The sequence below is a fragment of the Choloepus didactylus genome, chromosome 14 (genome assembly GCF_015220235.1).
Source record: "Choloepus didactylus isolate mChoDid1 chromosome 14, mChoDid1.pri, whole genome shotgun sequence".
Classification (NCBI taxonomy): domain Eukaryota; kingdom Metazoa; phylum Chordata; class Mammalia; order Pilosa; family Megalonychidae; genus Choloepus; species Choloepus didactylus.
The window spans coordinates 76,395,026-76,408,833 of NC_051320.1; the positions used below are offsets into that span (position 1 = coordinate 76,395,026).

The window sequence follows — 13,808 nt, forward strand, 5'->3', positions numbered from 1 at the left end:
CTAGCTGTGATAGCAGCACCGTTGCCCATCCTTCAACAGAGGAGCTAAGCTTGTGCTTGAGGTCGAGATGGAAGAGGGGGAGTTGTGATAAGTAAGAGGGTTTGAATGGCAGATGGAATCATTGTAGGCAAAATCTTAGATCACTATGTGTTTGAGGAAAAAAATTAGTTTGGTATTGTAGGAGTTACTTTTTTATTTACTTACTTAACATTATTAAGTTATTGGTACTCCATTATGTGATCTATAATATAAAATCATTATAATCATAAACACAGTCTATCCATGTGTTAAATGAGAATTTTCTTTTTAAATTACAGTTCCAGTTACAGATGTTTGACATTGTTTGTTCCACATCGTGGGCTGATCGAGACAAGTGCTGTGAACTTCCAGGCCTGGTAAGAATTATTCTTTAACTATTTGGTCTGTTCTTTATAGAAATTTTCTAAAATTGCATTTAATTTTCTCTGATTGAAATTCTATTTCTCAACACTCATTTGATAGATAATTCACTGTGATGAGAGTTAAAATTAGAAAGAGGCTACAAAGGAGCATGCCTGAAATCACCAGGATCAACACAAACAGTCACAAATGGTGTGACCTGCACAACTCCAGGGGATCCTATTTACACCAAGTCCAGGTGTTCCCAAATTTCTGGGTTCGCAAAGCCCTGAGTGTCCCAGTACTTCTTTTCGTGGCACCCCAAGTCAAAAGAAACACCAAACAGTTTCACTTATTAAGTAATTAGTTTTAAACAACAACAATATGTATTTATGTCCTAACAACATAGTAGCCATATAAAAAATAATACACACAAATTAAAAGAAAAAAAACATTTTTATTTTATTCTTAAATAACCACAATTATGTATTGATAGGATGTGTGTGCCTATTGGGTCCTGAAAAATTCCTCATACCTTGCAATCAGATTGGATATCACCACTCTCCCTTCTGTTCCACAGCGATTTTTTCCCTGGTACTTGCTTTTCATCACAGCAACTGCTGAGAAACCAGCCTCACAGAGACATGATATCACTGAAAATAGTTTAACCAAAATCTAATCTTGAAACTCTGGACTAGCTTGAGCTAGTAGTTTATGTGAAGTCCAGCGGATGCCACGTACTGCTATTTCCCTTAATATTTTAAAACATACAATTGTGCCCCTGTGAGTTCACCGTAGTGGCCCAAGGCATTTCGGCACACAGTTTTGGAACCATAGTCATAATCTATATAAACTATGCAAAGCTACTAGAACACCAAACTTTTTCTCATCATTAACACCAAATGTAATTCATGAGGTACACCTGGATATGCAAAACGAGAAAAACAGACTCATATCTTAGGATCCTTGGAAGCCCGTGAGCTGAAATGGATGAAACTGTCACAGTGGACAGTACTTCATCTCCTAAACTAAAACCTGGAGAATGAGCATGGAGAAGCATTCATGAAGTCTAAGAGATTTGATTTTTTAAGACCTTGCACCAGAATCACAACATCTATCACAGGTGGTAAATTCATGGTGATTATGTTTAACAAGGAAGTAACTTACTCGTCCTTTATCACTATAAGTTTCTAGTAAACTCTGGTCAGGAATTAAATCAGACACCATGATGTTATGCTTCCGTGCAGGTAAATTGGAAATTAGAAGGGGACACTCAGAATCCTATTAAGCAAAATGTGACTACGACTTCTAGGAAGTTGCTGAGCCCTTCCCAGTGCTTTTCCTTTCACTTCTATCACTGAGATGTATAACTTCCATGGTAGGATGAGATGGTTGAGGACGTAGTTGATAGCGATAGTAAAACCATTCCTGAGGCTGAGTCTCCGGTCACAGGTGGCCTGCTGTCACAATCCCCTTATTTGGGGATCTTTCAGGACACTTAAGTTTGTATTTCACTCTAGCTGGCCATATGTGTTAGCAGAGAGTTTTCCTGCAATGAGCTGAACTCTTTGACTATTGTCCAAACTTAGAGAAAAGTATCTGAAAGTGGACTCTCTGCTCAACATTTGGAAGTTTCTGTTGTGAATATTGCAGAGACTCTGATAATTTTCATCTTGGTAATTTAATTATCATTTGTACTCTATTGAGCTCTAACCTTACTTTTCCCTAAAGTCTTCAGTAATGAAGCTTATGTTTTCTCTATCCAAAGGGGGCTGATGAACCTTATAACGTTCTACAGCTTCCTAACCCAACACTGAGTTATTTTTGGCTGCTGCTCCGAATGAGATATTCCCCAATTGCTTAGTAGGTCTTAGCAGGTGCTTTGACTTCCTCTATATTCCAGTAACTCATTCAGATATATTCAGTCTGACATTAATAAACTATCTTGCAATGTCACATGGCAATAAAATTCTCCAAGAGAGAAGAAAAGTGACCTCCTTTCCCAAAGCCGTCTATTGATGCTGTGATGCTTTCTTATTTTAAATCACAGAATGTGAGCACTTACTGAAATTGTTACAGGAAATCGATATTGAAGTACTGTGTTTGTTTTGTCCTGTTTTAGTATAGATGCAGTTGTTCTGACTGGCCTTTCCAACAAGTTTTCTTTTAACTTTTGAAAATGAAAACTATTGTAACATAAAGAAAGTTTTCAGGCCCTTCAGTTCATAGTATACTATTACTCCAAGTGAATTGTAACCAGGATTTTTTTGCATCCAGTCCTGACATTTTGCTCTTACCTGGATTCCCAAGCTGGTTTTATGGGAATATCAGTGATGCATTAGGTGCAGAAACAATTTTGTAATCAGGAGAGAATACTCTCTGCCTTCTCAGCTTAATTCTCACTTAAATTTTTTTTTTAAAAGTCTTACATCAAAGTGCTTTGTTTGAATAGGAAATCCATTTGTATAGATTTTCTTATTAACCGTTGTGCTATTTTTTCTCCTCAGAGGGATGAGGAGACCTGCCCAGAGCTTCCTCATTCCTGCTCCTGTTCTGAAACCATGAAAGGGGCTCTGGGACCAGCAGGCCCACCAGTAAGTCTTGCCTGGTTCGGGCTTCCTACAGATCAAATGTTCCTTAATAATACTAACAGCTGTTGCATGTCTACCAAATGCTGGCCACTGTGCTAAATGCTATGCCTGTTACTCAGTCCTCTGAGCAAACGGAGGCACAAGGACATTAGGTTACTTGCCTAAAAGAACACAGCTTGATGGAGCTGGCATTTAACCCAGGTCTTCCCGACTCCTACAGATGCTACTCTTCACCACTAGGCCATGCTTTCTCTCGTTGCTCTCTATTCAAAATCTGTATATTCTCTCACATTGCTCTATATTCAAAATAACTACTGTTATTTATTTTGAGTCTGAGTGTTTCCAACATTGGCCCTCTACTTTTTTGCCTGTAAGATTTGCATACTCTTGATTTGCCCATTCTGTATCAAAATGAACATGGTGAAAGGACAATTTTGAATTCACGAGGAAAAGTATCTCATCTGAGCATGAAGTTCTCCACTGCTGGCTAGAGTTTTCCTAAGGAAAAAAAATAAAGGAATGAAGGAAGGAAGAGAGGGAGGAAGGGAGGGAGGGAGGGAGGAAAACCATCTGGGTCTTGGAATTTGCCATGAAAAAAAATTCTTGTAATACTTTTAAATGCTCATGTTATATTATTTCTAACATGCTAAACTGGAATTATAAGTGTTTTTTTGAGGTAAATATGATGGATTTGGCTGGTCTGGGGTTAGGGGAACAGCAAATAAATCAAGACAAAGAAAACAGGGAGAGGATGCACAAGCAATCAAAGAAAACCAATCCTCACAAGTGCCTGCCAGCAGCAGCCTCCCGCAGTGCAATAAGTAAGCCATGCAGAGAGCTGGGTTGCAGCATAAACGTTCACTCCAGGTTGGCCCCACAAACAATTGTTTTTCATTTATCTACCGTATTTCTTCAACTGAACAGAAAAGAAGAGTAGCTGTTGAATGTATCTGAAATATATCCCAGTCATTCCTCCTTTATCTCTTACATATAGAATACCCTCTCAAACACTGGTGTAGAATGCAGATCCTTTTCTTTCTTTCTTTCTTTCTTTCTTTCTTTCTTTCTTTCTTTCTTTCTTTCTTTCTTTCTTTCCTTCCTTCCTTCCTTCCTTCCTTCCTTCTTTCTTTCCTTCTTTCCTTCTTTCTTTCCCTTTCTTTCTTTCTTTCTTTCTTTCCTTTCTTTCCTTTCTTTCTTCTTTCTTTTTTAACAAAAGGAACTTTATCCCAAAGAAATACATGTGGGGTAATAGTAAAAGCATTACATTTAAAACATAAGACTAGACAAGTCATCAAATCACTGTGAACCTCTGTTTCCTCACTTATAAAATAGTACCCATTTCTTTAACTGGCATTTGGAGGGATACATGAGATACTATGTGTATAGTACTCTGTGCCTAAAAACTTCTATCAAAAGTAACATGTGGTCTTTAATCTTGGTATTGAAAACAAAGATTTATTTCCAACCATGAGTTGAATCCTTAAGTATCAGGAATGAAGAAGAAACAAAAAACTAGAGTAATAGACATATGCACTTAGCCTGCCCTTGGAGAGTATGGTGGGAGACTTGCTGGAAAGCTTGCATTTTAGAGCTCACACAAGGCAAGAAAATGTGAACTTGGACCTCTAATAGGTGGCAAAAGGCTTGAATTTGAAACATTCTTTAAAGTTGAGAAACTGGAAAGATTGCTTTCAGGCTTGGAGAAAAAGGAAGTAGCATATTCAATGTCATGAAGATCAAATCTCATTGTTATTTTAATATGTCTTTCCCTCACTGCTAGTGAGGTTGGGCTATTTGGGTTTTTTCCTACAAAAATAACAGTTTATGAACTTCGTTAGTTTTTCTATTGTGCTGCCTGTCTTTTTCTAATTTATTTTTAGGCATTTTTACATATTCTAGACACTAATCTTTTATTAGTGACATGATTGGCAAATATCTTTACTGTGGTTTGCTTGCTTGTTGTTTATGGAAATTTATATTGCCTAGAAATTTTAATTCTAATTTACCCAAATATAATTTTCTGTAATCTATCATGCCTTTATATTCTCCCTTATCCCTTCCCTTACCCATGATTTATTTAGAAGTATGTTCATTCCTATTTTCAATATGTGGGATTTTTATCTTTTTCTTATTGCCTTATTAATTTTATTGTATTTGATCAGGGAGGATATTCTGCTTTGTACCAATTCTCCTCTGTTGCTTTCAAGATCCCTTTGTTTTTGGTGTTCTGAAGTTTCACTACAATACATCTTCGTACAGATTTTTGTTGTTGTTTTACCCTGTTGGAATTTTGGGGGCCTTTATGAATTTGAGTGTCAATGTTTCTCATGAAATCTAGAGTATTCTCCATTATTATTTCTTTGAATAGTGCCTCTCTCCTAAAATCTCTATTATATTTTTCTGCTACTCTTATTAGGTGTATATTATAACTTCTAATTTTTTCCTCCAAGTCTCTTAACCTCTCTTATTTTCTACCTGTCTCTCTGAAATTTGTTCTGTGTAATTCCTTCAAATTTATCTTCCAGTGTACTCAGTGTTTAGTCATGTTTAATATGCTATTTAAACTACCCATTGTGTTTCTGTTTTCAATTATTACATTTTACGTATCTAGCAGTTATATTTGATTCCTTTTCTGACCTTCCTACTTATTTGTATAGTGTCTTTTTCTTTTGTGATACCTTTAATACCATTTTTCCTTTATATATGTATATATATAATATGGTTTATATTTTTAATCAGATAATTTCAATATTTACAGTTTATGTGGTTCTGATCTACCATTTGTATTTCAGCTGATTTTATTCATGGTACCTTCTTTCCATATGTATTTTGTGATTTTTTTGGTGTATATTTGTGTTCATACCAATTGAAACTATACCTCTGAGAATATTTTGATGTTGAGTTTGAACCATATTCCTTCAGAGACTATCTGTGCTTATTTCTGCTAAGACCCTGGGAATACAACAAACTAAACACCACTTTAAAAGATTAACTTTGGAATTTTGCTTTGATCTTCACAGGTAGTGTGGCTTCTGCGCCTCTGATTGTAGGAGAATCACTTGTAGTTATTATTTCTTAGGGGTTACATTTTCTCCTCCTCCCATAGCTAAAGTGGAGATGTCTTGGTCGTTGGCCTGTTAGTAGGCCATTTTTTCCTAGCTCATTGAGAAGCAACCTTTCCAGTTTCTCAGCTTTAAAGAATGTTTCAAATTCAAGCCTTTTGCCACCTATTATAGGTCCAAGTTCACATTTTCTTGCCTTGTGTGGGCTCTAAAATGCAAGCTTTCCGGCAAATGTCCCACCATACTCCCCAAGGGCAGGCTCCATGTACATGTCTATTACTCTGGTTTTTTTTCCTTCATTCCTGATACTTAAGGATTCAGTTCTTATTACAATAATGTTTATTTTCTTTTACCTGACATTAATGTGTCTGTAGCTGAAAGGCTTCCAAGTTTTCTCATCTGCAATATTGCTGGAACAACTTGTAAAATATTCATGTATGACCTAAGAATCAAACTTTGTAATGAGAAAAAGCAGCAGAAAAGTGAAAGAGAAAGATAGAACTTTGCTTTGGTGGGAAAGAAGATGAAACATAGGAGAAAAATATTAAGAAATTTCAATTATTTAAAGTATGATAAACCATTTAAGAAATAGTATATAATAAAACCTGTCCTGAAGTGGGTTATGATTTTCTCATTCAAAAATTTATTCAGCAATATTATGTGCTAACAAAACTATAAAAAGAGCTGTAGAAAGTCAAGGGTAAATTAAATATATTCCCTTTGCCTAGATGTATCCTTTCTTATTTAAATGATGGACATTTTTGTTTGCAAAAATTTATTGAACACTTGTTATGTGATGAGAGTTAGGAATAAATTGGAAAATAAATTATAATTATAAAATGGTCCATGGTTTTTAGACACGGAGCCACTGGCATGATTACCTATGAGACAATAAGTCACATTTGAATAAAATCTTCAGTTGAAAACCACCCATTTAGGATGCACGAACAAAATTTAAAAGTTGTGACAGACTGTATTAATTGGGATGCACTAGGTAGCAAAGGATGGAAAATCTAACAGAGCAGTATTAGTTATTTGGGCATTAGGACTTTCATCGTTTGCTCAACAAAATATTCAGAGGTAGGTGGTCCCAAGACAAATGCTCAACAACTTTATCAAGGACCCAAGCTCCTTCCAGCTTCTCACTTTGCTCTCCTTGTCATTTTTAGATTTTCATTCTTAGGCTCATTGCTTCTTGATCACATTGGCCAAAATTGGCAATATGCCCATTCCTGGTTGCAAAGAAGGCTGGGAAAACAAATATATGGGGTTTTTTTTTAGCCTTTATAGTAGGAGGAATAAAAAAGGAGAGGGTCGGGAAAGGCTCTTAGGTAGCCAACCAAATCGTGTCTGCCATACTGGAGGAAAAGAATTGCAACATTTGTAACAGTTAAAGATACAGTATTCAAATGTATGAAGAATTCTTATGTATCAAACAGAAGACAAGAAACTTAATGGAAAACTGGGTAAAGTATATAAACTGGTAGTCACATTGAGGATAAAATGCAAAAGGACAAAAATTATGAAAAAAGATGCTCAGTCTTAGTAGTTTACAGGGAAATGAAAATTAAAACAAGAGTAAGGTTTTTTTGTGTGTTTTTGTTTTCTTTCTTTTTTTTACCAATCAGGTTGATAATAATGTAAAATTTGATAATATCAAGTGTTGACTAAAGTTCAGGGAAATGGGGATCATTTTAGACTATTGGCAGACTGTAAAACAGAATAGCTTCTTGAGAATGCAAGTTGAAAATATATCTCTAAATCCTTCAGATTTCATTTCTAATCCTACCTTTTGGTGTCTTCTTCTGAGAAGTATTTAACACTTGTACTTAAGGGATGCCTAAGGATGTTAATTGTAGCATTGTTTAAACACCAGAATAATTGTGAGAAAAAAACTAAAGTGTCTAATAATAATAAAATAGTTAAACAAACTATTATATATTCAAGATTTGGATCACTAGGCAACAATTAAGAATAATAAATATGTCATAGCATGGGAAAACATCTAAAACATACTAAATTAATTTCAGAACTATATAAAAAGTGACATCATATGTGTAAACTATGCACATAAAATAATACCACAAAAATACTGTAAGCAATATTTTCTATATGCAATTTTAAAAGGTCTGGAAGATAAGCAACCAAATGATATTGGGGGTACTGGGTGAATTTAAATGTTTTTTTTAAAAAAAAGGTGGAAGAAACCTTGAAGATTGCCTGAACCAATATTTTCCCAAGTTGTGCAAAGTGTCTTGCTGATGGTGCACAAAATGATTTTCAGTAGTCATGGGCATAGCATGAAATAAATTGCAGTCACATAGGGAGAAACTCATTCCGTTTTCAATGGCCTTTCAGTCTTTCTGATCAAGTGTAAGAGAATTCTCAATCTGGTGCCCATATGGCCTTCCCAACATCTATTCATCTCCCTTTTTTAATAAAGAGCAAACCCTTGGCCCACGGCTTCCAAAAGAAACAAAATCTAGCTAAACATAATAATATTTCAGCATCTTTATTTTTAAGGCTACCTTCTATTTTTAACAAGTGATACTCTTTTCCATTTACTGTAGTGTTATAGTATTTGCTTTAAAAATAGATTTATTTAAGCAAAATAGTGGATCACTAAAATATGCAAAAAGTATATGTGCACACATATATACATGTATACATATATACAAATGATACACACACATACATATATACATATAATTTATATGCATATATATAAAGGAAAATGCTATTAAACAATAGTTTAGGTGGTGCATTAATATGGCAAAAATCTTAAGGGAAATGCAAATGACTGAAGTTTCAGAAACACTAATCTAGTTAATTTCTGTACTGTGTAAATAAAATTAAATTGTTACTAGTCTCATGAATTTTTACAATTTAATTGAATAATGTCACTTTGAAGTTAAGATTTAAGATACATAATTTTAGATTAACAGTATATTTTAATATTCCCATCCATTAGTAACAGTAGTATTATGTGATCACTAAACAAATATATCCTTTAATGTTTAAGATTTGAAAGCGTTTGGCCTGGCAATTTTTCTCAAACTGTGGAAATCTTCTGCAGGGAGAGCTAGGTCTAGGTGGCAAATTTCCAGCTCGGGATCATGAAGAATGAATACTGTTGCGCAATGTGTTGGCCTTTATACAAAATAAGAATGATATAGTCCATATTATTAAGGAAAATGGATGAAATATTCTGTTTTAACACTTGTCTTTGAGCTGATACTTAACATCTGTTTGCCAGGGAGGTCCAGGACTCCGAGGACCAAAAGGCCAACAGGGAGAACAGGGTCCAAAGGTAATGCTCTGTTCCTCTCAACCTCGATCTCTATCTGTCTATCTATCTATCTGTCTATCTATCTCTATCTCTCTCTCTAATTAGCCATCATTTTGAAATTAAGTACTATTTCCCTTCTCAATCTAAAGCTTCTTATAATTTTATATTTTATGAAAGTTTTGCCTAAGCTGCATTCTTTTTCCTTGAAGATGTGCTTTTTAATAAAAAAGAATATTTAATAAGTTTTCTGGGTCAGAAATAAGAGTTTTGGTGTTCAGGAAGGTTTAGCCTCCAAAGTAGTGTGCTCTCTCTCTCTCTCTCAGGCACTCCCCTCTTCCTCTCTCTACCACAAAGATGTGCCTTTAGGGGAACACTGAATCACAACTGAGTGGCAGTCCCTCCTGGGTAATTTCTCAGGTTTTGGACTTCTCCTTCTCCTTTACCACTATGTATAATCAAACACACAGTTCTGTTTTCATTCCCAATGCCCAAGGCCACCAAGCGTGGGGGTTCAGGTTGTGCACTGTACAAAGGCACTAGCCAAACAACAACACTGTGCCAAGCCATGTCAAGACTCACATTTTCCTACTTTCCACGAAGGTACCCTGTGGGCTGGCAGGATCCCTGCTACTAAACAAGTTCAGGCCTCACCATCTTGTACTCAGCCTTCGGCAAATCTTCTAACTAGTCCTCTGGTTCTGAAGGCTTGACTTTCCAATTGATTCTTCACATCTACCCCCAAATTCATTTCCTTAAAGTCTATGCTGGGTCACACCATTCTCTTCAAAAACCTGCAATCATATGCTATTGCCTTGAGAATTAAAATCATACTCCTTGGCATGGCATTCAAGGCCCTTGGCTCCCCATCTCTTCCTTCACCATGTAGCCCTGTGTGATCTCAGCTCCATCCATCTTGCTTTACTTACCACTTTAATATGGGTACTTATTAAGTTTACAATAGTATTTATTCATGGAGCAAGGAACATTGCAAGACTTTTTTTTTTACCATAATATTGGAAACAGAAGAAGCAAGGTAGGACAGAATGTGAAAAGAAAGGAGTAAATGAAAGGAGGTTGAAGATAATTAACCAAGAACTAGTCAACTCAAAACTCAGATGTCACCTATTTTGTTTGTTGTATTTTGTTCTGTGTTTTGAGATTGTGACATATTTTCTCGGGCACAGACTTGGTGTATCTCACTTGGCTCCATTTCTTATTGTGCTACAAGAAAGAGTGGTAATCTGGAGGCCTCTTGTCAGGAGTGATGCACTGAGTCTTCCTTTGTCTCACCCAAGGGCAGTGCCCAAGAGCTCCTGTGGATTCTGGTTCCCACTCCCAACACCCCCATTGGCAGCATCCCATTTATCTTTCTAACATTCTCACTGGATAATGATTCGAACCGTGCAGACATGTTAGGAGTTAAGGCTTCACCCCTTCCCTCCGGTTTTCCATTTCCAAAGGACTGCTACTGATGTGGTTATTTCCATCTGATGATTTTGAAGAATCACAGGTACAAGCATGTCATGGTTTCAGGAAAAGTCTTGTTGAACAAATGATGCTCACTGGGCCACCAATTTGAACAGTCTAGGAATAAATAAAATATACCTTCCAGAAGGAAAACCTTGGGTTGCAACTGATAGAGAAAAAATAGTATGTATTATCTTTTATTTTGTGCCAGTCTATTTGAATTGCAGGAAATAGATAATAAGAATTTAAAAGCTGTAAGCAATCCTGTTGCTCATCTTTCTAGTCATTTTTGTCTCATACTTTATGGAGTAAAATAGGACCACCTACTTTCTGCACTTACTGCTAATCCATTCTCAATTCCTTGATACTATATATAATATTAAACTACTGTAATAGAAATATTAATATTTATATATTGCCTCCCTGTCTTCTCCATCTTATTTTTTAATTCTAGCTGCCTTTCTCTCCTTTCATCTTACACCATGTTTCCTGTAAGAATAGTTCTCATTCAATGCTTCGACATCGCCATCTCCCAAATAATTCTCAACCTACATTTTTCTATTCCCCTAAAAGTCCAGTAAAAATGTACGCCAAATACTTCCTTGTTACAAATCCATGACACGTAATTTAATTCTTATTGTACTTGCCATCACTATGGCATTTGACATGATTAAACACTCATTTGTTTGACATATTCTCCTCTTTTGCCCTTTTTTACACCACTCCCTCTTCATTCTCCTCCTAATTTTAGGTTTTTCCATTTCAGATCCTTTTCATGCCCCGCTTCCTCCCTCTTCTACTTGATTTTCGTATCATCTCTATCCATTTATTCTTTCATCCATCTGTACATTCTCCTAATGATCTCACCCACAAGCATGGTCTCGAATACTCCAAAATCCATCCCAGCTCAGACCACTCCTGCCCCCCAGACTACTGGGCATTCTACATGGCTATTCCTCCCCATGCCTGAACTTAATAGGTCCCAGGATGAACTCATTATTTACCCACACTTGACTCCATTCTGCTTTTTCTTCTATATTCCTTGCCCTGAAATAATGATATCCACTGCTGGGGTCTTCATATAATTTAAAAAAAAATAGCCTTAGTTAGAGTCACAGACTGAGAGAAGGGGAAGAAGAAGAGGTTGAGGGCAAGTAGGTTTCCTGGGTCTAAGATCACAGAGGTAGTTTAGTTCTAGCAAAACCGCAACAAGGTCCACACTTTGGCTATAGAAATAGGGTTTCTGGTGTGAAGTGGTTGTCCGATCCTGTGAAGAGAGGAAATCAAACCTTGAGTCTAGGACACGTCATTCAGTGGACCCTGAAGAGGCATAGGAGGACGGCAGGATCAAGGTAAGGATGCTAAAAGGGGCTAGAAGCAAAGGCCTCAACAGATGGAGGGGAGAGCACTTGAGGTAGGTTCCTGGACAGCAGTGAAAATGGAGAGTGTTGTTCAACAGGATGGTGTGAACCTTCACAAGCCAGGAGGGTGGCCTTGCAGCAGTTACACCTTTTGAATTTATTATGGAATGTGGGGGGTCCAGTTACTCACATAATTGGCAATGCAGTCTTATTTAGGGAAGCTAAAAAAAAAATAGTTGCTGCAAATCTTATGTGTTTACTCTTATGGTTTACTGATGACATTTTGCCTGGGAGGTGAATTATTTGAGGCTTGGTGGCTTGTTATCCTATGAGTGTTTCATGTCTTAGGAAATGTTATTTAAGGAAATAAATTTTATGTGTGCAAGGCAGAAAAATCTTCTGGGAATCAAAGGGACTAACTTACTTCTGGAGTGACTTCTTTCTCTCTTGTCTTCCAGGGACCAGAGGGCCCTCGGGGTGAAATAGGCCCTGCAGGACCTCAGGGTCCCCCTGGACCCCAAGGACCAAGTGGTTTGTCCATTCAAGGAATGCCTGTGAGTTACACGCATACAGTCAGATGGGCTTTAGTGTCCCCATTTCTCCATGAGGTTGCAAAGAATGGATTTCTATCTTTTGTGCCTTAATAAGGAGCCCCAGTCCCTTCCTACCCCTAAACATTATTAATTGAAAATAAATTTCATAATACTTATGCAGTGATTGACAGCCCATTTCATTAGCTGTGTCCTTAGCCAATTTTTTGTTCCATGGTGGGGGTCTTTTCACATGCATGGGCAGTAGGTACCCCCACAAGCATTTTGTCTGTAGAAGGAAAACAGGACTTCACCTGTATAACTCATTCAATTGTTGACTAAGTCCTTCATGGATGTGACAAAACCTAGAAAGTAAAAAATGCTATACAAATTCAAGTTACTCATTATTTATTTGTAGTAACTGTGATGTAGATTCGTGAAAGCCATTTATCCATAATTCCTATCTCAATTAGCATCAAAATGCAGTCCATTGGTGAGAGTTTTAGAGTTTACATGGTATACTTTATACAGCTGTAATTCTCTATAAAAGCTGTTTGTCTCATTGAAAAGCAATCTAATTCCACTCACTGGTTTTCGTTAATCTTGCTATAGAACTCTAGATTCAAAGGGAAAATAATTACAATCTTTGCAGTTAATATTTGAAACAAGCAGATCCTGTTAAGCACACTTTTTAGCAATTTTTCTTTGCATATGATTGTGATCCCCTAGCTGAGAAGTTTTCCTCTATAGTTTTTTTCCGTATTATGGAAAACATTAACAAGCCAATTTGTATAATTACTACTGCTAATAATGAACATTTTTGAGGTTTTAATCCCTGCCAAGTTCAGTATTTGTTTTTCCATTCTCATATATTTATAGCCAAAGGGGGAGGGGGGATCTGTATTGATACATGATTTTAAAATTTAAGCTATACATAATATTGAAATGTTCAAATCTCACCTCTACTTATTTACAGTACAGGCTTAGCCATATTGGACTCTTTATTCTGTGTTTGAATTATTCTGGGTATAAACAATCAGCTCCTTAGGAATGCTTACACAAATGGCATGTAATATGAGACATGAAATTCACTGTATTTGGATGTTACCATAAAAGCAATTTAATATTGA

The 13,808-nt window shown here is 36.3% G+C and overlaps 1 protein-coding gene across 3 annotated transcripts in view; it reads left to right on the top strand.

The window, feature by feature from the left end:
• Positions 1-13,808, top strand: part of COL14A1 (collagen type XIV alpha 1 chain) — a 206,602-nt gene that overhangs the window by 148,852 nt on the left and 43,942 nt on the right. For all 3 annotated transcript variants that reach the window (XM_037803228.1, XM_037803230.1, XM_037803229.1), the window contains exons 35-38: positions 318-395; positions 2,886-2,972; positions 9,288-9,341; positions 12,607-12,702. In XM_037803228.1, the coding sequence (XP_037659156.1) occupies positions 318-395; positions 2,886-2,972; positions 9,288-9,341; positions 12,607-12,702 (315 nt within the window). The remainder of the gene's footprint in view (positions 1-317; positions 396-2,885; positions 2,973-9,287; positions 9,342-12,606; positions 12,703-13,808) is intronic.